Here is a 24,193-nt window from a genome sequence, read left to right on the forward strand (position 1 = left end):
TCAGGTCTCTGGTCGATCATGAAATGGCCGGAATGCAGACCAAGGACAAGCTTCGGGTTATCCACGCCAAGGTGCAGAAGCAACTGGAGGGTGCATACCAGACGAGCCTGCAGCGCTACGATAAGCGAGCCCGTACGCTGCTCGCCAAGCCAGGCCAAGAAGTCTTCCGCCGCAACTTCGTGCTGAGTGATTTCAGCAAATCTTTTAACGCCAAGTTTGCTTGCAATTTCCTTAAAGCCAGGCTGGTCAAATCCGTCGGTAGAAATGCATATTTGCTGGAGGACCTCCAAGGCCGCAGTCTGGGAGTGTATCATGCCAAAGACATCCGGTTGTGACCTGAAAGAAGGACAAAACAAAGTATACGAGCATCGCGATCACATCTGTAATACTTCCCGTCATGCGTGGGCCCCGCGTTAGACGCCGATCGAACTGCAGGATGGTATCAGTGCCGTGTTGAATCCCATCGTATCTCCAAAGCTACCAATTATTTCATCGTTCTTCTCGGCCAAGATTAACAAAGACCAGGTGAATTACTCGGTTACGGAAAAGGAGTGTCTGGCGGCCATCCTAACCATTCGGAAGTTCAGACCGTATGTGGAAGGGATGCCCTTCACATGCATTACTGATCACGCCAGCCTTAAGTGGTTGATGACAATGAAGGATCTGTCCGGACGACTCGCAAGGTTGTCTCTCCAGCTGCAGGGCTACGATTTCAACATTGAACATCGCAAGGGCAGCGAGAACGTAGTCGCCGACACTCTATCCGCATCATCGAGGAAGTCCGAATAGATCCAACGGAGTTACTGGGGTTCGAGACGACCGAATTTGCTGCGGAGGACTACAAGGAATTAGTGCAAGACGTGGAGTCCAACAGGGAGCACTTACCGGACCTCAAGGTGGACGGCGGACTCATCTTTAAGCGCATGAGTAACCCAAAAATGGACGAGGAACTGGAAGGATCCGAATGGAAGGTGTGGATCCCGCAAAGCCTGACGCACAGCTTGATAGAGCGTGCTCATTCGGACCCCAAGGCTGGCCATGGTGGGATGACGAAGACCTTGGAGATCCTGCGACGCCAGTTCTATTGGCCAGGGATGACTATCCAGGTACGGGAATACGTCCGGGGTCGCGAGGTGTGCAAGGAATCCCAAGCGCTAAACTTCCGGATGCAGGTCGGAATCGGAAGAAGGGTAGAGACGGATAGGCCATTCCAGAAACTGTACATCGATTTCCTGGGCAAGTGTCCGAGGTCCAAGAGTGGACACGGCTGGATATTCATCGTGGTGGACCACTTCTCAAGGTACACCTTCTTAAAGGCGATGAAGGAGGCGACGGCGTCGAACGTTGTAAATTTCCTGGTAAACGAGGTATTTTACAAGTTCGGGGTGCCTGAGACGATACATTCGGACAACGGCAAACAGTTCGTATCCAAGGCGTTTGAGGAGATGATCGATGGCTTCCGTATACAGCACATGAGGACTCCCGTATACTCACCACAGAGCATTGCCGCGGAGAGGGTAAACCGGAACGTCTTGGCCGCAATTCGCAGCTTCTTGGACGAAGATCATCCAAAACACTTTCCACTCAGCCACAGGAGATGCGCCGTTCTTCACTGTATTCGGCCATCACATGTTCCTCAACGGTTCCAGCTACAAACTAGCCAGACGACTCAGGTCTCTGGTCGACCATGAAATGGCCGGAATGCAGACCAAGGACAAGCTTCGGGTTATCCACGCCAAGGTGCAGAAGCAACTGGAGGGTGCATACCAGACGAACCGGCAGCGCTACGATAAGCGAGCCCGTACGCTGCTCGCCAAGCCAGTCCAAGGAGTCTTCTGCCGCAACTTCGTGCTGAGTGATTTCAGCAAATCTTTTAACGCCAAGTTTGCTCGCAAGTTCCTTAAAGTCAGGGTGGTCAAATCCGTCGGTAGCAATGCATACTTGCTGGAGGACCTCCAAGGCCGCAGTCTGGGAGTGTATCATGCCAAAGACATCCGGTTGTGACCTGAAAGAAGGACAAAACAAAGTATACGAGCATCGCGATCACATCTGCCATACTTCCCGTCATGCGTGGGCCCCGCGTTAGGCGCCGATCGAACTGCAGGATGGTATCAGTGCCGTGTTGAATCCCATCGTATCTCCAAAGCTACCAATTATTTCATCGTTCTGCTGAAACTCCGGGCAGCGCCTCTCGAAATCTTTGGTTGATATCGCAATTGGAGTCGAATGGGTGCAACGTTATCGATAGGTTAGGTCGGTGGGCGATAGCTGCAGCAGCGGGATGAGTCTGGCGGGCGATCTGGCCATTTGAAGATTAATCCCGGTTCGCTTTGGGATTACTTTAAATGGACCCATGTATCCAATGACCCAATTTTGAGAGAGGCCATGTAATATGGCGGGGGGTATGAACGAAGATCAGCAGATATCGAGATAGTCGCGGCCATACTGTCCAACAACCAAAACAGATGCAGCTGGAAGTGATCCTATAAATTTTCTTTGTGCTTAAAATTAAATAGTGAGTTATTTTAAAATTATATAGTAGTTCGGTATTTAATATTTATCATTTATAAAGGCAGCCGTGGTCCCAACACAAAGGGCCCCGGAATATTTTTTTGGCGTTCTACTGACATCTGCGCGACTTCGCCATACCTACCAGCCCGACTTGGCTGCCCAGCAACCGGTGTCCGTTCGACCCGTACCGACGACCATCCAGAAAAGCAGTCTTCGCAGTCGACGCCGACGACATCAAACATTTCCCGGTGAGTCCGTTCCGGTGTGCCGCGTCCACCTCATCTCGGGGACTTCCAGCCGTCGCATCGCGGCGTTGAGAGGTACCGCCATTTTGTCGGGCGGCCGAACCTCCGACTGCCCTTGCATAACTCACCGGAGAGCGCCAGTTTCCTTTCCTGGAGACCTGTATCGCTGCTGGCCTCCGGCGGGAAGTCATCAGCCCGGGCTATCATCGCCTCCAGGCCCGGCCCAACAGTGGCTGAAATTTAGGAAAATTTAATTACACGTGTACCTTGATTATATATATTGATATTTACTTCCCTGTTTGTGAATTTATCCGGAGTTAGACCCGAGAGCCTTATTTGTCCTCGATGATTGCCTAAAATTAAAAAGGTCGCGAGCATTAGTTACAGTGCAGTTACGTACCTTTTTGGCCTGTCCCTTCTTTTCCCCTGGAGCTCCTCAGGATTAGGTGACCATACAGACGCGCATCGCGCATGTTCCTTTGAGGGCCGCGTTTCCATGCGAGCTCTACCAATAGCTTGGCTAGGTCACCGATAGCCACCAAATGTAATGCATTTTCCCGTGAATATTTGTAGATTTTTGCTTTGATTACGATTTTTTTGTCATTAGTGATAACCGATTAGTAATGTGAGACCGTGAAGTTATCGATTATTTATGTTACTCTGCCTTGAGAAAAGACTGAGCTAGCGGCACTACCACCGAAAAAAGCAGTTCGTAACATATTGGCGCCCAATTTAAACAAAATAAATTGTCGACCCTGACGCCCCCGCCATCACGACCTAAAGGTTAAATATCTTATTTTTTCCCTAAATAAAGAGAGAATTATAGCTTCGTTTGCCATTTTTGTATTGTTACAAGTATCTTTAAAGAAATTTGTGCCAACTGAAATCCTTCGTGTGAACAGAGAATAAGGACAAATAGGAGCAATACTATCCAGGATATATTTAAATTCAGCATAAACACTACTGTAACTAGTATTTTTGGCTACAAAGAAGTTAGACAGAAGCGACGCAGATGGTAGTCCATGAGCGAACGTTTTGGCCAACTCCTTCGCTGTAGCGAATTTAATCCTATAAGCTGGAGATAGTTCAGCTGCAAGATTATAAATAATATTAATTGGAGTCGATTTAATTAGTCCTAAGGCCTTTCTATGGTGAAAATTAGCATGCTTATTTATGTTGCTTTGTACTGATTTCGAAATGTTTTAAAAAAAGGAGCGGGCATATTCATATCTAGTTATAATAAATGCTTTATAAAAAGTAATGACTTGCTTGGATGTACTCCGAAGCGGCAGCCACTGTGCATTTGAATAAACATAATCGTTTGATTCGATTTAGAGATCGTTTTATTTACATGCTGAACAGACGAGTTATTTGAACTTATGACTGTACCTAAATAATTTACGCTATCTACATTTTTTAAAATAATATTATTGTACAAGACACTTAAAGGTTTTTTTCTTAGATTAAAGTGAATGGTTGCTGTTTTGTTTGGATTAAAAGTAAGATTTTTAATATTGCACAATTCCACAAATCTATTTACTTTTTGTTCTAATTTCTTCTCAGCCATCGAAACGACTTTGTCATAGCAGACTAGAAAAAAGTCGTCAGCGTAATGGAACAAAATACTGCCATGGTCATTACTTAAGCTGTGAAGCTCAGCTGTATGTAAATTAAAGAGGATTGGACTCAGACAACTACCTTGACTAACTCCTTTGTTTACTGTAACCTCTGCAGTACCCATAGTAAGAAGTCTTTTACAAAGGAAACTGATAATAAAATAGATATGATTGTGATCGATACCCAAACTGATTAATTATTATTTAATTTTCTTTATTTTCCGCGTTGTTCTGGAATAACACCATTGTCTGAAGTAATGTTTAGCAGGGATACCAGTTTTACTATTTGTTCTAAGGGTAGAGCTAAAAGCATTCTGTATGAAATGTTGTCAAGACCCTTAGCCGAGTCTGGGTTACGAGATTGTTTGGATTTAAAATATTTTTGTCTGCACGCGTTTCCTAATCGAAACAATTTTTTACAGATCTCGTCCCAATACTTTTTTTGAACATATCTATTGTTTGTATTTATTTTAATTGAGTTGTTAGAGTGTATTGTTTGGGATGAGTTGGAGATGCTATCTATCGTTGTAATTTGAATTTTGGAAAAGTCTTGAATTATATTTTGATGGTTAAATTTAATAATATTAGTCGAAGCAGAAATTTTGTTTATTTCAATTAAGATTGGGAAATGATTGCTATTTGATATTTTAGAATATTGAGGACCAGTTAGAACAAAGATTGCTACTATTAATGAAAGTGAGATCGAGTGTTGACCTATAGGATGGGTTATGAGAGTAAGTTGGAGAGCCGTTGTTAAGGCAATAGAAACCGCCGCCTCTGGCATCTTGAGTAAATGCTGGATTTGGCTTTAAAGTCACCACCTATGACAGTTAGACCACTCGATTGAACAGCAGTAGTAAACAGATCATCGCTACCTTGTTGAGAAAAACTAATGTCTGTGCTGGGTGCAGCATAGACACTGAAAATATTAATATTATTTCTTAGGTTAATTGTACAGATATTAATGACTTCCAAGCTAATATTACAGTTGATTTGTGATTCCAACGCCTCCATAACCATTGTTACGAGGCTTACATACAAAACTATAATTTGCCAAGCTACACATGGAATTATTGGAAACCCATATCTCTGATAAAATTGCTATGTCTATGTTGTTATTTACTAAGAATAATTCCAGTAATTATTTGTTATTATTAGCAGCTAAGCTCTGAATATTAGGATTTTTGTTGTCATTTATATAATATAATTTTAGGTTTTATTTTCAAATGAAAACAGATAGACAAATAAAAGAGAAAAGGAAAAACGAACAAATAAAAAAAAACTGGTTGTTTCGTTGACTAAAAATCTCCGCAGCTTCAAGAGCTGGATTGTCTAAAAAAGGTTGACTAGAGGGTGAGGAACTAGGCGGATAAGAATGAATGTGAGAAAACTTTTCGTTTAGAGTGTACTCGTGTTCATGAAGAGCAGCTCTACAGCTGATCATAGTGTCGCGGGAATTTTTATCTTCGTTTCTCTTGTTAAGAGAGTTCTTAACAACCTTGTTAAAAGGGTTTTGTGCAAATATATGTTGGGTAGCTATTTTGGTATTATTTTGTAACACTGGAATGGCGGATTTTCTTTGCCATGTTGGCTGGGGGAAATGGGTTAAATCGATGGTGTCGGCTTCATCTAAAATTTGGAAGAGAGGGGTACCTAATCTTCGTTTCATTTCGTGATAAATTTTCAAGAGTCATACATTTCTGGATAGCGTACGCTCTCTTACGAGCAGGGCACTCAAGAGAGGTGGCTGAGTGATTTGGTTTGCAGTTGACACAAACGAGTTGACTACATTGTTGTTCTCTTGAGTGCGATAGAGAACATTTAAATCATTTTTGTTCAGTTTTTTTACAATGCTGAGAAAAATCTAAAAGAACGTAAACATTGACTAAAAGGAACAAATGGACTAACATTAATTTTGGTGTACAGAAAGACAATCTCGTTGGGAATTTGAGAACCTTTAATCAGAATCTTAATCCTAGGAGTGTTGATAAAAAAATCTTTGTTGTATCAGTCCTTAGTCTTCACACGAATTAATTCTTGTATAGGTACTCCTTAAGATCAGAGTCGGAAAATTTTGTCGGAATATTAAAAATAATACCCATTTTAAAAATGAAATGCTTAAGAATTTTTGGTTCGTAACCATTACTTTTAAGATTAGAGGACAGGATGATATTAGCTGCCGTTGCTGACTTGCACTCAGCCTTGCAGCGCCCATAACAAATCTTATTTATTGAAATTATATCTTTAATTTTTAGTTTTAACAAGACAGTATTTAATTTAAGTGGATTTATAGGAACTCTTCTAGGTCGATTTTCGTCATTGTTTTCAGAAATTTTGCCACATTTTCACTTTCCCTCTTCTCTTCTTTGCTAGCAGGGTCCGTTATATTTCTACCACTTACTTGACTGCTTGGACTCGGACGACTTACAGGGTCATTGACCTCCTTCATCCCAACTTCTTCGCTTTCCGATTCCACCAAACCGTAGCTTTTTTCATTTTATTTAAGGGCGATAATTTCGGCCTTTCAATGTTGCTCAACTCCGAGTAAGGGTTTTTTCCTTGGCCTCGGAGGATGCCATTTATCTTGGGGTAATTTTACCCGTAATTGATTATTATTTATTTAACCAATAACAAAAAACAAATATTTATAAACAGTATTTAAACGTATGTATATATTTCGATATATTTTTGTTTTGAAAAAAACAGATCATAAGTACAAATCGATAATATCACACACTGCTCAAACACCTCCGTTGCATGCAACAGTCCGCACGCGAAAGAATAAGATTTTCGACTAGTGAAACTCTTAGCCGATCTGAGTACTAGGGTTAGGCCTAGTAAGAAATTTAATCTTGGGCGGTGTTGATGCAGAAGCGGTGGGGAATTTAAAAATTAAAAATAGAAAAAAACGCCTAAAGGAGGTCAGTGCAGATGAAAAAGGACGCCTCATCCAAGTTGTTGCCCATTGTTGTGGGCAGGAAGCAATAACACAACAGGGCAAATCCGCAATAGTTATGGTGCTTGAGGAGATCCACTAGAGAATCCCAGTGTGAAGGAACATGGGAAATCGTTCGATCTCCGACGAGCTCTCTATTGAGGACTCCACCTCCACCAGCTACTTGGCAGCTAAAGCGAAGATGGAGGACGCACCGGCTTCTATAGGGAGGTGGAAATAAGGTCGTCCGCTAAGGGACAGCTGGAGAAACCATCACCAGCCATTACCAGGACGACTTCATGCAGCATCAGGCGGAACAACCCCGTTCCCAATTCGGCTCCCCCTTCCTCAAGGTCTAATATGCTTATTGGGATTCGGAGCTGGACTACAGATGGCGCGGGGAAGATGGCGAAGCATTCGTAGGACGAGAAGAAAGCCTTGAACTTCTCATTTATATGAATAAAAACATTTTTTGAACATTTCATTTATTTTTGTGCACCAGCAGACTCTTCTTTTTTAAATTGCTCCAATTGATTTCTTTTCCGTTTGCGAACAGGCGCAGCTGCTTGGCAGTAAAACCATGCCAAATACATTGCGGGTGAATTTTGAAAACTTCGGTCACACTACAAAGAACAAGGTTTATCGACTAGTGAAACTCCTAGCCGATCTGAGGTGGTGGTGGAAAAGGTCAGTGAAGCGGAATTTGGTCGCTGAAGCGGTAACCCCCTCCTGTCTAAAAGGGCTATTACCTTATTTGATTACCGCGCTGAAAGACAGACCCGAAGAGCGTTCGCCGCCTATTCGCCTCTGCTATGGTTGGCTCGCGATTTTCGTCGTGAGGATTTTATATCAAGCCTGTTTAAGATCATCCAGGACCTTAAAATAACGTTTTGAGATAAACAAACAAACTTACAATCAAAATACAATTTTTATTTTGGAGTCCCCCAAAATCTTGTTTTGCATACAGGCGAACATGGCTAGATCAACTAGGCTAGTGATTCTGGTCAAGAACATGTATATATGTACACTTTATAGGGTCGAAAACGCTTCCTTATACCTGTTACTTACTTTCTGCCGCAACTTACATACCCTTCTAATCTGCGAGTTACGGGTTTAGATATACATACTTTGTTTTATAACATATTATTGCACTTTGCCTTTGTTTCGACATAGCGCCGGCAGTCCAAAACTGGGCGGATTCAGTAATGCCTTTCACGCATTGTAGAGGAGCGATCGCGTGCTGTGTGCACTGGGCGAGTAAGTTACTGGCGCTACGACTCCACAACGATGATTATCAGCGATTGTTGTGCTGAGCTCTATTGCCCACTTTTTATAAGCTTTACTGCCGCCGGTTATAAGATATGACATTTCACTTTTATTTTGTCGTGGTCAGAACTTGGTCGCGGTAGTGTCAATGGCAAAACAAATTTATGACGATTTACGTGCGGTCATGCTGGCTGGATTTTTCAGTTTGGGTCTGGTACCATATATATGTTTATTCGATTCTTAACCTAGTTTTACTGACTAAAACGGTTTAAAGCGACGCGACTGTTTAAGCAGCTCAATCTTTCGCTTGTCCTCCTCGAACTTTTTACGAATCTCCATGATATTCTGCATCTTACTCTCGCGGATCTGAAAGGTGTAAAAGTTCTTCAATTCCTTGGACTTGTTTTCCGTGGGCACCTTTTGTTCCAGGCGTCCCATCAGAGAGGCCTTTTGCTTAAAGCCAGCGTTGCGTCCCTCGTTGCCTACGGTGACCCATCCGTCGGCATCAGATTTCCCGCTCTTGGCCGCCTCCGACGCAGCTCGCTCCCTTTTGTCGTAACCGGCCATGTATTTCCTGATCTGTACCTTCGCCTTGTAAGCCTCCAAAAGGTAGTTTTTATCGTACTCCTCATGCCAGAGCTCCATGCCTGTTTTGAAAATGCACTCCCCGCTGGTATTGAAGAGGTCAATGCTTCCCAAGGCCAGGGCCTTGTTGATGCTGCTGGCCTTCTCAAACACAATGTAGGCTACCTTAAAGATAAAGAACGGGCGAGCGTAGGAGAACGTTTCCCCGGTGCTCTCGTACCATTTGGTAGTCTCCTCTTTTCCCGGCCTAACGGCGAACTCTACGGCCTGAATGCTTCCCGCCCGACTGAAGACCGTGTTCAGGCTGTCTTCCGCCACGTAAGGCGGAACATTGAGCAGGAAGAGTGTGCGACCCTTGGGTTTGTTGGGATCCATCAGATGAATAAAGTGCTCCCGCATGAAGACGCTGTGGCTGCTTTTGGAATTGGGCTTGGTGCGTAGAGGAACCACTAAGGTTGAGTACTCATTAGCAACATCAGAAACTGCCAATTTTTTAGTATTTACCTACATAGCCCTCCTGTTTTGCCATTTTGCGTTTTGTATTGTATAAACGTTTAAAGCCAATGTGACCGATGCTTCTTTCGCCTGGGGAAATGTACTATTAAAGATGTCCGTCAAACTAGCGTCGGCGAGTTAGCAAGGAAAGTGGAATGGTGGAACTTGGAACATGGGTGTTCATATTATGTTTTAGTTTTCTTGCTATTTGGAGACAAGAAATTAATGCTGGCCGGTGTGGCCGTGCAAAAAAACACTTGATGTTCTCAAAATCTATGGTTTTAATTTTGACGAGCAAGTTTAACAAAAATTCAAATGTATTTTTGAAACATTAGGAGGCCTCTGATTTGCCCCAACCCATCTGGATCGTTTGACCTTTTTTGCTTAACAATTCTACATATTAGTTATTTCGATTTCGTCCCCAGCCAGATTGCAAGAAAATTTAAAAAGAGCCCCATGTTCCAAATTTCTTCAATCCACTTTCGTTGCTAACTCGCCGATGCTAATTTAACGGACATTAGTGGCATAAGCCTGGTATTCAGATCGGCTAAGAGTTTCACTAGTCGAAATATCTTATTCTTTATAGTGTGACCGAAGCTTTCAAGGCTCACCCGCACTGCATGTAGCATGGTCTTATGTCAAGCAGCTAAGCTTGTTGTCAAACGGAAAACATATCAATTGGATCAATTATAAAAAAGAAGAGTCTGCAGGTGAACAAAGATATATAAATAAAAATAATTAGAATGTTCAACGGATGGTTTTATTTATAAAAATTAGTTGTTTTAAGCTTCCTTCTCGTCTCACGGATACTTCGCCATCTGCAACCCAGTTCCTTCTCCCTATGGAGGCCAGTGAATCCTCCATCTCCGATTTAGCAGCCAAGTACCTGGTGGAGATTGATTACTGTGGTTCGCCAATGGAGAGCTCGTCGGAGACTGTTCTGGTGGTTCTGCTAATAATGATACTTCTATTAGTAAAACGTAACCAAATTTGTTTGGCCAGAACTTACTTTATTTGTGAGGAGACGCTTGGCAGGGTGTCGATGGGAGCGAGGTCCCACTCGGCATGTTCTTTACCAGTGGTATTCTCTAGTGGATCTTATCCAGCACTTCAACTATTCCACGGACTTGCCCTGTTGTAATCTTGCTTCAGCTTGGATTAGGCGTCCTTTTTCATCTGCACTGACCTGCTGCAGGCGTTTTTGGAGTCTTCCTTCCATTTTTATTTTTTTAAGTCCACACTGCTGTTGCACAACCACCGGCAAATATTAAATTTCTTATTGTTTGGGCCGCGGCTAACGGCGTTCATCGAAATTCACTCGCTAAGTCTGGTATTTTTTCTGGTATTTCCTTACCTCATCTAAGTACCGAGCTGAAAAGCAGACCCGACGAAAAGCTTTAGCCGCGAATTTGCCTCTCGTTCACTCCTATTGTAAGCTCGCGGTTTTCTTCGATGTGAGTACTTGGTTATAGGTACTTATGCTACTTTAAGCCTAGTACTCACATTGACGAAAGCCGCGAACTAACCATAGAAGTGAGCGCGAGGTTCACTAGTCGAAAAATTTTATACTTTGTAGTAGGACCGAAGTTTTTAAAGTCCACCCGCAATGCAATTTAAATTCGTCGTTAATAGATGAATTAAAAAAATTTATTTTTTTTTTAAAACTTGGGTGATAAGCCTTTATTCTTAAAATCAATTTATACAAGACACTTTTTGAAAATTGTGAACCGATCGCGGTCTCGGATAAAATAGGACTGAATCTTAATTCTAAAAAATTATCCAATGAACTTCGGCCAGAAGCTTTCCTTTTCTTAAGCTTCCAGAACTTTAATTTTTGTTTAAAATAAAAGCTTATGCTGAAACTGTCGCATCTCGTTGTGAAATGAAATTATGCTGACCGATGCAATTTGATTGAAAATCGGAACGCAATATGTTCTGAACTTAGAACGCAATACTGTGGGCTTTGAACGGAAAAGTTTGGGCTTCGAACGGAAGCTTGTGTTTACTTTACGATTGGTTTATTTATCTTAGCAGAACGGTCAAGCGCGGCCCTCGAAGTGAATGGCAAAGGCAAAGGCAGAATCTTAAACAAAGGCAAAGGCAATGTCGCTGAAGGCAAGGGTAACATAGCTGAGATTGAATTCAAAAATTTGTTTATAAATTCCATAAGTGGAACCGTTTCACGTTTTGGATAACTCTCCCCATTCTAAAATGGATCGTCCCGATTCAATATGAAATTCATTTAATTGATCTCTTAATTCTGTTAAAAAATTTTCTTGGTTAATAGATTTTTCTGGTTCTGGCCGTTGTTTTTTGGTTACAAATAATATGACATTTTTGTATTTTATAATAAGTAAAAAAATCAAATATATAATGATTAAAATTAATAATATAAAGGTAAGTGGTATTTTGGTATTATTAATTTTAATGAAAGGATTTAAAATGTTTATATTATCTAAAGAAAGTTCTGAGTTATTTGATAATATGTAATCGGATATTTCATAATTTTTGAAGTGGTTCGTAGTTAAGTAGTAAAGAATTTTGTTTTCCAAATTGGTATAAGAAATATTATTAATTTCGGTTGTACCATTAAATGTTATCAAAAATGAACCGTTTAAATGAGAGTTGTTCACAATATTGTTACCATTTAATGGCACCATCTTGTATGATGTCTAATTTGTTATTTTTCTCTCTTATTTTTTTACAAGTGGGTTTCTCGCCATTTAATAAGCGGGTAAAACAAGTTTTTTCATTATTTAAAGTGCAATAATTATTAAAAAGTTCGTTCTTAAAGTTAGACATTTCATAAAACATATTTGCGCATTTCGCGACTTGAATGCTTAATACTAGTTCCCCATCGATTTGGGAAATCGCTCTAGCGTAATATATTTCGCATCTGTTTTTTATTATTGGGTATTTTATATAAATTATTACAAGTTCTTTATGCAGTGCGATTTTAAAAACAGAGATGTCCATTAGGTCAGCGATAATTACTGGTTTTTGTTCATGTTTTAATATTTCCATGATGTCATCATTGTTTAATATTTTGGTATTAAAAACGTCAATTTTTGCTAGTGTGATTGTGTCAATTAAATTTTGCAGATCAAATGTTAATAATCGTAAGCGATGTTTTCGCAGTGGTAAATCTTGATCAATAAAAACATTTTTAAAATCATCAGAAAGAGATTCTATTTCTTTAAACAGTTTGGAATTGATAATAAATTGCTTATTATTATTTTCAATTAATTCATCGATTTTATTCTGTATTTTAATAAAATCATCATGATCCGGAGCTCCAGCTAACCATTTCCACACAGTGCCTATCTCATTTATCCCCCTTTTTGACCTAGTTGATATTAATTGGGATAAAATTAATTCGATTGCTTCTATGTCATATTTAATTTCCCATTGTGACCTTTTATTAGTATCCCTTTTTATATTTTCTGATTCCAATTTTATTATTTCTTTATAAAAACTTAAGTTAGTTACGTGGAATAATTCTGCGTATGAATCGTACGTCAATACGTCTTTATTGTCCTTGAATAAAAGATACTCGTGACTTCTATAGTCTATTATTTCTGATTTTGTTAATAAAATAAGGTGTAGTATGAGCACCTGATAAAACATTTTCTGGAAAAGGAAAAAAAAAGTAACATAAATTTTTAGAATTTTATATTCTCTTTGTGAATAATTCTATTTCTATTGTTGATTATTATTTTGTTAGGTAATTTTCTTTAACTACTTGTTTTTTATATCTAGTTTTAAGTTTATTTCTTTCCCCGTGTTTCTTTTCATAAATTACCTGTCCTACATGATATACTTTTTCTTTTCTGTTTTCATTATGTGTTTCTAACATTTTCTCTTGTGTATTTTTTAAAATTTGAGGAATGTTATCGTGCTCTATTTTATTATATAGTACGTCAAAAGGTTTTTGGTTCGTTGTAGAGTGAATGCTCTGATTATATTCTTGAGCGGCTCTTATTACTATTTCGGAATAGTCGGTTAGATTAAATTCTTCTTTAATGCATCGAGCTAATTCTGTTAGTGTAGAATGTGCCCTTTCAACTTGTCCGTTTGAGGTACTGTCATTATTACTTTGGCTTGTGGAAATTGTTGAAGAAGTTCCATTACTTTGTTTTCGATATTTAATTTATTTTGGATTTCTTTTACTACTAAAAATGTTGAGTAAGCGTCAATACAAGTTATGAAAGTTAGACTTTGCGCGTAATATATGTCGATGTGTAAATTTTCGCCTTCCTTACTCGGGATTGGGGCTTCTCCAATTGGAATTTTAGTTGGGTGTCTGTTATAGTTGTTTTCATTGCAAATTTTACAATTTTTTACATATTCTTTTAATTTTGTTAGTAAGTTTGGCCAATAATACAATCTACTGATTTGTTTATAATTTTCGTCAAGTCCCCTGTGTGCTCTGCAATGTGTTTCTTCGATTATAAGTGCTCTGTCCTCAGGAGTTTCTAAATCTTTTACAAATATTTTTGTATACAAAAATTTATTCACAAAATTACCTTTAAGTGGTTTTTGAATTCTATAAAAGTCCTCTAAAGTACAATGAATACCTACCGTTAAATTAGGAGGAATATATTCTCTTATGATTGATATCAAATTTTCGGGAGTGTTAAATTCTATTATATTTCTGGTATTTTCGAATATATTAATCGTCTCATGTATTGTATACCTCCCCGTTGCTAATAGCAATTGTTGCTTAAACTGGTTTAAGGGTTTACGGGTTTCTTGTATAACATTCTCAAAACTACTGTCTGCTGAATGCTGAGTGTTTTGATCTGAGACCGATTCGTTACTGTCAGTTAAGTTGTTGATCTGAATTCTTGATAAGGCGTCTGCAACTACATTAGTTGTACCTGGCTTAGAAATGACTTTAGGAGTGAAACTTTCTATGAAGGAGTACCAGCGTTTCATTTCAATATTAGGATTTTTATCAGAGATTGCGAAAGATAATGGTTGATGATCGGTTTGGATTTCAATTCCAATCACTCCGTATAAGTAGTTTCTTAGATTTTTAAGAGCCCATACTATGGCTAAAAGTTCCTTCTTATTAGTTGCATAAACTTGTTCCGTTTTAGTCAAGGTTTTTGAAATAAAAGTAATTGGTTTACCTTCTTGAGATAATACTGCACCAATTGCGACGTCCGAAGCGTCGGTGGTCAGGGTACATTTTTTATTATAATCCGGTTGAACTAATTCTACTTGAGCAATGAGATTTTCTTTCAGCTCGTTAAAAGCATTAATAGCTGGGTCATCCAGCTGAATTAAAATTTTTGTTGACATTTTTTTTGAAATTTTGCCATTATGACCTCCAAGATATTTTGTTAGAGGTTTGGCTATAGAGGCGTAATTTAAAACAAATTTTCTATAATAGCCCGTAAGGCCTAAGAAACTTCTTAGTTCCCGAATATTATTTGGAAGCGGATATTTAATTATGGTGTCAATTTTTTCTGGGTCTGTCTTGATGACGTTATAAGATACGATGTATCCTAGAAAACTGGTTTCGCGTTTAAAAAACTTTGATTTTTCTAAAGAGATTGTCATGTTTGCCTTTAATAATATATTTATAATTTTGTTTAAGTCTTTATAATGTTGTTCAATCGAGTTTGAGAATATTATAATGTCGTCCATGTAGACATGACATGTTTTCCCTATTTGTTCTCTTAGGATGTCGTCCATTGCTCTCTGAAAAATTCTTGGTGCATTTGTTAGTCTGAATGGCATTCTTAAAAATTCGTATTTACCATTATTTATTGAAAAGGATGTTTTTTCTACATCAGATTCTTTCATTAATATCTGATGAAAACCTGATTCTAAATCTATTGTTGAAAAATATCTTGCTTTTCCCAAATTAGATAGAATTACTGATGGGTCTTGCATTGGGTACCTGTCAGGTATGGTATTTTCATTTAATTTTTTATAGTCAATGACGAGTCTTAATTTACGGCTTCCGTCTTGATTTTCTCCTTTCTTTGGTACTACCAGAACTGGTGAATTATAAGGGCTTCGACTAGGCCTTATAATTTCCTCTGCTAACATTCTACTGATTTCGCTGTTCACAAAGTCGGTGACAGAAAAACCGTACGGATATTGTTTCCCGTATATTGTCTGTTCTAAAATGAATTTGCATATTTATCTTTGAATGCTCTTTTTCAATATAGAGAACTATTTTTTCCTTTAGTCCGTCTAATTGATCAGTACCTATATTGTTTATCTGTTGTTTGTCGGATAACTCAACGACGGCGGGCTTGAAATTTTTATATTTCAAACGATTTTTATTTATTTGATTTTTGACGGTAATTACTTCGTCGGCACTCTCAGGATTTTGAATTCCCAAGATATTTGTATTTTTATTGACGGTATTTACTTCGTCGCCACTCTCAGGATTTTGAATTCCCAAGATATTTGTATTTTTATTGACGGTATTTACTTCGTCGGCACTCTCAGGATTTTGAATTCCCAAGATATTTGTATTTTTATTGACGGTATTTACTTCGTCGGCACTCTCAGGATTTTGAATTCCCAAGCTTTTTTCACTATTTTCCACAAATAAGAATCTGTGTTTTCGCTATTTTTTTCATCAAAATATTTTTTTATAATAAATTCTTTTAACGGAAGAATATTATTTTCTTCAATTAAACTTATTTCAATTTTTTCCTCATTATCATAATATTTTAAATTTTCTGTTTTCCCTTTATATTCCAAGACTCCCTTTTCTATATTTATTATAGCTCCAATTTTTATACCCGTTACTCGTAGAGTAAAAGGGTATACTAGATTCGTCGGAAAGTATGTAACAGGCAGAAGGAAGCGTTTCCGACCCCATAAAGTATATATATTCTTGATCAGGATCACTAGCCGAGTCGATCTAGCCATGTCCGTCTGTCCGTCTGTCCGTCTGTCCGGATGAACGCTGAGATCTCGGAAACTATGGGAGCTAGGCTATTGAGATTTGGCGTGCAGATTCCTGAGCTTCCTACGCAGCGCAAGTTTGTTTCAGTAGACTGCCACGCCCACTCTAACGCCCACAAACCGCCCAAAACTGTGGCTCCTACAGTTTTGATGCTAGATAGAAAATTTTAACTGAAATGTAATGTTCTCATCAATACCTATCGATTGACCCAAAAAAAAGTTTGCCACGCCCACTTTAACGCCCACAAACCGCAAAACCCTGTGACGCCCACAATTTTCATGCTAGATAAAAAATTTTAACTGAAATGTATTGGTCTCGACAATACCTATCGATTGATCCAAAAAAAAAATTTGCCACGCCCACTCTAACGCCCATAACGCTTAAATCTGTATACCGCCGGTAGGTGGCGCATTTTAATATCGCTTTGCTCCTTGCATATCTCCATTTAGCTGAGTAACGGGTATATGATAGTCGAGGTACTCGACTATAGCGCTCTCCCTTGTTCTTAATAAATTAAATCCAATTAGCAGGTCAGATTCTAATCCTTCGATTTTATAAAATAATTGTCTTGTTTCAAATATATTTATAATATGGTAATACCTAATAATTGAATACCCATGAACTGTAGTTACCTTTTTGTATATTGATAACTCATTTTTGTTTTCGAAAATTCCCTTTTTTATATAACAAGCAGTGGCTCCTGTATCTATTAAAATCTTTAACTGCTTCTTGGTTTTTCGGTCTGTCCTATTTAAATAAGGCATTCCCCTGTAGGGGTCTGGTCTAAAAAATGACTTCGTTGATATTATTTAATCTGGTTACTTTATTAGCTGGCTGATTTACTGTTCCATCTGGTTCCCTTTTCTGAGCTTGAGTTTGCTCTTTATTTTGATTAGCGCGATAGTTATTTGATCGATTATTATATTGATAATAATTATTATTGTATCTACCTCGATTATTATTTGCCTGCCAATTATTGTTCGACTGTCGATTGTAACTAGGTTTATTCTGGAGTTGAATCGATGGATCAACATCCTTTGGCTCGACGGCTTGTTGCTTTTGATTATTATTATGATTATCGTTTTGCCAAAAATTTCCCTTTTGTGGCCAATTATAATTCTGGTTATTACTCCAATAATTTCCCGTTTTATTAGTATTATTGTTCTGTCTTTTTTGATCAAATCGTAAGTTGTTTCCCTGATATTTATTTTTATTTTTAAATCCATTAAACCTGTTTGCAAATTGAGCACGGAAATTGTTTGATTCTAGTTCTTGGACCTTTGCCAAAGCATTGGGTAAATCTGGTGGATTTGATGAGAAAAGGGTTTCTGAGATAGATCCATTTAGCCCAGATATAAAACTTCGTAAAGCATTGCTCCTTATTGTTTTGTTTGTTTCTTTGGCAATTACGCTGTCCTTTCCGTATGTCATTATGGTTTTGTTTATTAGTAGTGTCATTTTTTTATTGACTTCATTATAGTATTCTGTAACTGTCATTCGTCCCTGCCTGAGGATACTTAGTTCTGACTCGAGAATATGTATTGGTCGTTTATCGCTATATACAAAGTCCAATCTAGATAAGATTGCTCGAAAGTTTAAAACAGTGGTAAGAGCATCTGGCAGCTCCCAAAATTTTATTTCGTAAAATTGTTAAGGCGATAAAATATTGTTCACTTTGAATTTTATAGAGACTCATTACAGTTTCTGCGGCTTCCCTCCCACCTACATATTGTGTTGGTTCCCCCGTGAATTTTGGTAAAGATTTTACCACTTCAAGTGTTGTATCGCATTTTATAGTTGGGTCGATTATTTGTATTTTATAATCCTCCACAGTGTTTGCATCTGTGGCAAACTTTCCTTCTAAACCTTCTATTTTCCTGCTCACTTCATTTAATTGAACATTTATCAATCTATTTATTAATTCCACTGTTAAGCCGCCTGCTGTGGCTATACTACCTGCAGAAAAATTTGGTGCTGAACCTCCGGTTGCCATGGTTAGATTTATTTCACCAAAGCTATTTATTAAATCTTCCAGATTGTTTAATATTTTTTATTAAATCGTGAATCTATCTTACTTTCTATCAATGTTTAAATCTTATATTATTATATTTTTTTTTAAGTTCCCTGATCTTAGATTATAATTTTTAATTTTTTTTTTATTGAAAATTAATTTCTCACGAGACTGTCCCGATGGGGTCTTCCTTCTGTGAGGTTGTGGGTTGATCTTCCTTCCTGAGTTCAGTAGAAATGATGGGCAATAGAATGCCCTTCCTTCCTTCTTTAATTTTTCCTGTTTCAGCGAGTTGTGATTTTGTTGTTGTTGTTGTAAGAGCTGGTTTGTTTAACTGTTTTTGTTTAGTGCGTTTCTGGTTTTGCTTTATTTTGTGTTCTTGTATTTTTTTTATTTAAGATTTCGGTCCACCTTTTTTTTTAAAGTTCACCTTTAAATGGATTATTTCATTTTTTAATTTCCATTTAATTATGTTTAACGACCACTGTCACTTTGTTGTGATGTTTGGTGGATTTTTTAATTTCTCCACTAGAAATGTTGAGTTGTTGGCCGCGCGAGCTCCGTTTATATTTAACTTATTTTTCACTAAATAATTTTTGGAACTTTTTATTTAACGCGGCCCCACGTTGGGCGCCAATTAAATTCGTCGTTAATAGATGAATTAAAAAAATTTATTTTTTATTTTTAAAACTTGGGTGATAAACCTTTATTCTTAAAATCAATTTATACAAGACACTTTTTGAAAATTGTGAACCGATCGCGGTCTCGGATAAAATAGGACTGAATCTTAATTCTAAAAAATTATCCAACGAACCTCGGCCAGAAGCTTTCCTTTTCTTAAGCTTCCAGAACTTTAATTTTTGTTTAAAATAAAAGCTTATGCTGAAACTGTCGCATCTCGTTGTGAAATGAAATTATGCTGACCGATGCAATTTGATTGAAAATCGGAACGCAATATGTTCTGAACTTAGAACGCAATACTGTGGGCTTTGATCGTAAAAGTTTGGGCTTCGAACGGAAGCTTGTGTTTACTTTACGATTGGTTTATTTATCTTAGCAGAACGGTCAAGCGCGGCCCTCGAAGTGAATGGCAAAGGCAAAGGCAGAATCTTAAACAAAGGCAAAGGCAATGTCGCTGAAGGCAAGGGTAACATAGCTGAGATTGAATTCAAAAATTTGTTTATAAATTCCATAAGTGGAACCGTTTCACGGGTTGGACAACTTGCATGTGGCATGGTATTACTGTCAAGTAGCTGGGCTTGTTCCCAAACAGAAAACAAATCAAGTCTAGCAATTTTAAAAAGAAGAGTCCTTAGCGGTCGACCTTATTTTGTCCTCCCTATAGAAGCCGGCGCGTCGTCCATCTCCGCTTTAGTTGTCAAGTAGCTGGTGGAGGTGGAGTCCGGTGGTTCCTCAATGGAGAGCTCGTCGTAGATCGAGCAATGTCCCATATTCCTTCCCACTGGGATTGTCTAGTGGATCTCCTCCAGCACTTTAACTATTGTGCGGATTTGCCCCGCTGTGGTATTGATTCCTGTCGGTCAAGTCCGACAATTACTTTGTTTATGCTAAGGGTTTCATAATTTCTTAAAAGCGTGAAATAACCGTAAATGTACCGTTTATGCGACACGGCCGAATTCATGCATTTTATCAATCTCAGCTGACAAAGATGCCGGACCGGTGGAAAAAGGTGTTAGCGATTATTAAACCAAGAATTTCACTTTAAAATGTAGACTAAATAGCCGTTAAGAATCTTTAACTTTTGACATGCAACACATTGTTGTAAAAAGTCACGTTTGAAAGTTATTAATGAACAAAAATGGGCACATTTACCAGTTCAGCACAACTAACGCTTCCGAGCAGTGAACTTTTTTTGTGCGTATTCAAACTCTATTTTAAGGTCTTGGAAATATTAAAAGGATCTTAAACATGGAAATTATAACCTGCTAGTTTAGCGGAACAACAGCTATAAATAACTAATTTTTGTACGCCCGTTACTTGTGATCTTTTCTTTGAAAAGGTTTTTTAGAATCGACACGCCGGCTCAACGAAGCAGTGGAAAAGAAGACATCGATACATAAGCGCTATAATGGCAACTCGGACTTTGCAAGGCGCCCTATTCTCTTGGCTTCCTCTTTGTGGTGTGGTTCTGGTATGCAAAACTGAGTGAGTTACAAAGTGGTTTGCGAGACAAGTATTACCGATTTTTCTAATCTTACACTTTTCAACATGAAACCTGAGTCTGATGTTTCAGACTTGGACAAATTGGTGAATTGGCAATCAGATCGTCACCAAGCCCTTAGGTCTACATTACAGAACTTAAGGAAAGATTCGAAGGCGTGGAAAACTAAAATTTATCTCAAAAAATGGCTGGACCAAGTGGAGGAGTTACGGAACGCTTTTCGGGAGACGCACCCGGTGATCGTTAATTTGGATGGACTTGATGATTCAAGCTACGCCACGAAGAATTTCCAATCAGATTATATGGACGCCTATTACGCTCTCGCCGAAGACTTCGACAAGCTTGGACCAGAAAATGCTACGCCGACAGCAGCAGCCGGGAACGCCGACCCGGAGTTGCGAGCAAACATGCCGCAAATGACGGTGCCTAAGTTTTCGGATGCGTGTGTGGACTGGCCAGGCTACTACTATCCCTTCACAAACCTAATGCACAACAACAATAATCTGAACAATGTCCAAAGATTGCACTTTCTCAAGGAGTCGTTGCCAATCAGTTGTGATAATAACAATCGTCAAATGCAGCTCACAGATGTTAACTATGCAGTGGCTTGGGGAATGATGATCAAAAGGTACAACAATCCTCGACTCGTTTTCTCACACCATATGAACGCAATCTATGCGTTGCCCAGATTGCAAAAGGGAAATACCGATTCTATTTGGTCGATGCTAAATGCAGAGTGTTTGCTTAGCTTCCGCCGCGTTCAAGCCTTGGAAGGGGAATCGCAGCATTGGTTGGCGCATTACGTAACATCGAAGCTGCTCCCTATCTTATAGGGATTTTGAATCATTTCTGAACGATCGACTAGTCATAATGGATGCGATTGAGAATCGAAGATCGTCGTATGACTCCAATGCTGGCCAGGTTCAACCATAATACACAGGAGCACTCAAGGCGTTCAAATCTTGGCGCTGGACTGTTACAAGCGCAAGGATAAAGTCAGCAGGGCTAAATTATGTGTCAATTGCTTGAGTAAGTCGCATGCCCTGTCTCGCAGCACCAGCAACCAAAGCTGTCAAATTTGCCGTCAGCGCCATCATACCAGCTTTCGAACCACGCTCAATCGCGTCCTGCCCGGCCGCCAACACCGCAGTTTTTGACGCCGGCATTCAGGGAAACAGTGTCTACATACAACATACATTCAACGTTGGAGCAGAATTCACACGCATCTTACAGATGTGATTCGGCGACGTCATCCAACCTTTCCTCGAAAAAGTACTTCTCGCTACGGCTCGTCTTGTGGTACGAAACCCGACCAACGGCCTGCAAGCAGTAATAAACGCTCTCGTCGATCAAGGATCTGAGGCAACCATAGTATCTGATCACGTTGTTCAGTCCCTTCATTTGAAACGATCTGCCGCCAGAGCATCCATTTTTGGTGTAGGTCAAGGTGCGGTCTTAGTTGCAAGTATACGGTCAATTTTGAAAACAACATCAATTCCCATTTTTCATTGGATGTTAATTCCGCATATGTGCTCAATTCCGTAACATCCTGCCTCCCCAGTCTCAGCTTTTCGCCGCAGCGATAGAATCGCATCCAAGGGCTCCCGTTGGCAGATCCAAATTATTAGCGATCGAAAAGAGTTGATCTCATCTTGGGAGTGGACCTGTTGGCACAAATTATGCTGCCAGATACGAAGATTGGATTGCCTGACGAGCTCATAGCTCAAAATACTCGTTTTGGTTGGATACTATCTGGACGAGCAGAAGGAGTTACAAAATCTTCCGAATTATGCTGTCATCGAGTAACTTTGGACACGGAATCATTCAATCAAGCGATTCTGCGAAGTCGAGTTGGTTCCTGATCGCTCTACAGAAACGGAGGAGGATCTCTGTTGCGAAACATTTTTCCAGGAAACTCATGTGCGTCGATCGGATGACCGCTCCGTGGTACTATTTCCCTTTAACATATATTTGGATCCAGCAATAGTTTTGGGGAGATCTTAAAAAATGGCGCTGAGTCGATTTATCCAATTGGAACGGCGTTTGTCGAACCTTCCGGATCGGTGGGACAAATATGTGGAGGAGATCGAAGAGTACTTTTCGCTTGAGCAAATAGCGCCTGCTTTGGGCAGTGAGAGCAGTTTAGTGAATCGCACATCTGCACCATGCGGTCTTCAAAAAGGAACTCCATTCGACCAAACAATGAATCGTTTTCGACGCCTCCTCAGGGACAAGTAACGGGAGATCATTGAACGACATACTTTGTACCGGACCCATTTTGCAGAACGCTATGTCATCGGTTATACTCAATTGGCGGAAATGTCGTTTTGATTTCACGGCGGATATACAGAAGATGTCTCGCTGTATTTTATTTTATGGCGGGCGGCGGATGGAGCCATCAACGTTTATGCATTATCGACATTTACCTTTGGGACGGCTTCAGCGCCGATCACGGCTATCAAATTTATTCAACAGCTGGCTGCTGATGAACGAAATATATGTAGACGACATTCTTTCTGGAGGACATACAATAGAAGACGCTGAGGATAAACGGTTTCAAGTATCGGGTGCTATAAAATCCGCGCGCTTGGAGTTGCGGAAGTGGTCCAGCAAGGATTCGAGACTTTTGCTTTCGATTCCGTCAGAGTACCATTGCAGTCAGACCCTGTTAAGTTGGGACACTACAGATCCTATAAAGGCTTTAAGAATGTATGGGCTTCCAAATAAGGACTGTTTTAAGTTCCAGATCAACTTCGAGATTCCAGTCAGCTCCGCCAAGAGGATGATCTTATCCAGTATAGCAAGGTTGTTTGACCCGCTGGGTCTCATTGCGCCCATCATCATCTCGGGAAAGTTAATATTGAAGGAGGTTATCACGGCCAAGACAATGCATGCAAATGGCACGCAGATGGTTCTGGACTGGGACGATGCGGTTCCTGATAATACTGCAGAGCGATGGCGAGTATTTCGAGACAACTTGCTGAGGATCGGCTAGATAAGCATAGATCGGTGGATCCATTACACCCCATCTTCAATATCCTCAGTTCAGATGCATGCGTTTTGCGATGGATCTTCTACATCTTATGCAGCTGCTGTGTACCTTAGGGTAGAGCATCAGGAAGGAAGGTGCTATTCATCCCTGAATCAAAGGTTACTTCCGCGGAGCCCTTAACTATACCTTATATAGAGTTATGTGGAGCGGTATTAGCCATCAAATTGGTAAGGTGGCTTACTATGACTAAGTGTCTAAGTTCCTGTCCAGGCTTTCGTCGTCATCCAATAATCCTGCCGAGTTCCCATAATTTCACAGAATAAGTAATAGGTCACTCGCACTATTTAACGCTACACGGAGGTGCGTACAGGAAGGCAATCAGTTCGAAGCGTTATACTGAAAGGCGTTGGCTGCTTCA

The 24,193-nt window shown here is 39.6% G+C and overlaps 1 protein-coding gene and 2 long non-coding RNA genes across 4 annotated transcripts; 1 reads left to right on the forward strand and 2 right to left on the reverse strand.

Moving 5' to 3' along the window:
• Window positions 1–8,659: 8,659 nt before the first annotated feature.
• Window positions 8,660–9,813, reverse strand: LOC139354035 (ribosomal RNA-processing protein 7 homolog A-like). Of its 2 annotated transcripts, none has more exons than XM_070998276.1 (2): window positions 9,663–9,813; window positions 8,660–9,607 (listed from the first exon to the last, which is right to left on the reverse strand). In XM_070998276.1, the coding sequence occupies exons 1-2, from the start codon at window positions 9,685–9,687 to the stop codon at window positions 8,832–8,834; spliced, it is 801 nt and encodes a 266-aa protein (XP_070854377.1). In that variant the 5' UTR covers window positions 9,688–9,813; the 3' UTR covers window positions 8,660–8,831. The 2 variants fall into 2 exon arrangements, with proteins under 2 accessions (XP_070854377.1, XP_070854378.1); XM_070998277.1 differs by having other exon boundaries at window positions 9,667–9,803.
• Window positions 9,814–10,397: 584 nt separating this feature from the next.
• Window positions 10,398–12,044, reverse strand: LOC139354036 (uncharacterized). The gene is made up of 3 exons (XR_011605137.1): window positions 11,008–12,044; window positions 10,663–10,896; window positions 10,398–10,605 (listed from the first exon to the last, which is right to left on the reverse strand). It is a non-coding gene; the product is annotated as an uncharacterized lncRNA (long non-coding RNA).
• Window positions 12,045–20,594: 8,550 nt separating this feature from the next.
• Window positions 20,595–21,287, forward strand: LOC139354261 (uncharacterized). Its single transcript, XR_011605406.1, has 2 exons — window positions 20,595–20,767; window positions 20,843–21,287. It is a non-coding gene; the product is annotated as an uncharacterized lncRNA (long non-coding RNA).
• Window positions 21,288–24,193: the final 2,906 nt, after the last annotated feature.

Source organism: Drosophila suzukii, assembly GCF_043229965.1.
Source record: "Drosophila suzukii chromosome 2 unlocalized genomic scaffold, CBGP_Dsuzu_IsoJpt1.0 scf_2c, whole genome shotgun sequence".
Taxonomy (NCBI): domain Eukaryota; kingdom Metazoa; phylum Arthropoda; class Insecta; order Diptera; family Drosophilidae; genus Drosophila; species Drosophila suzukii.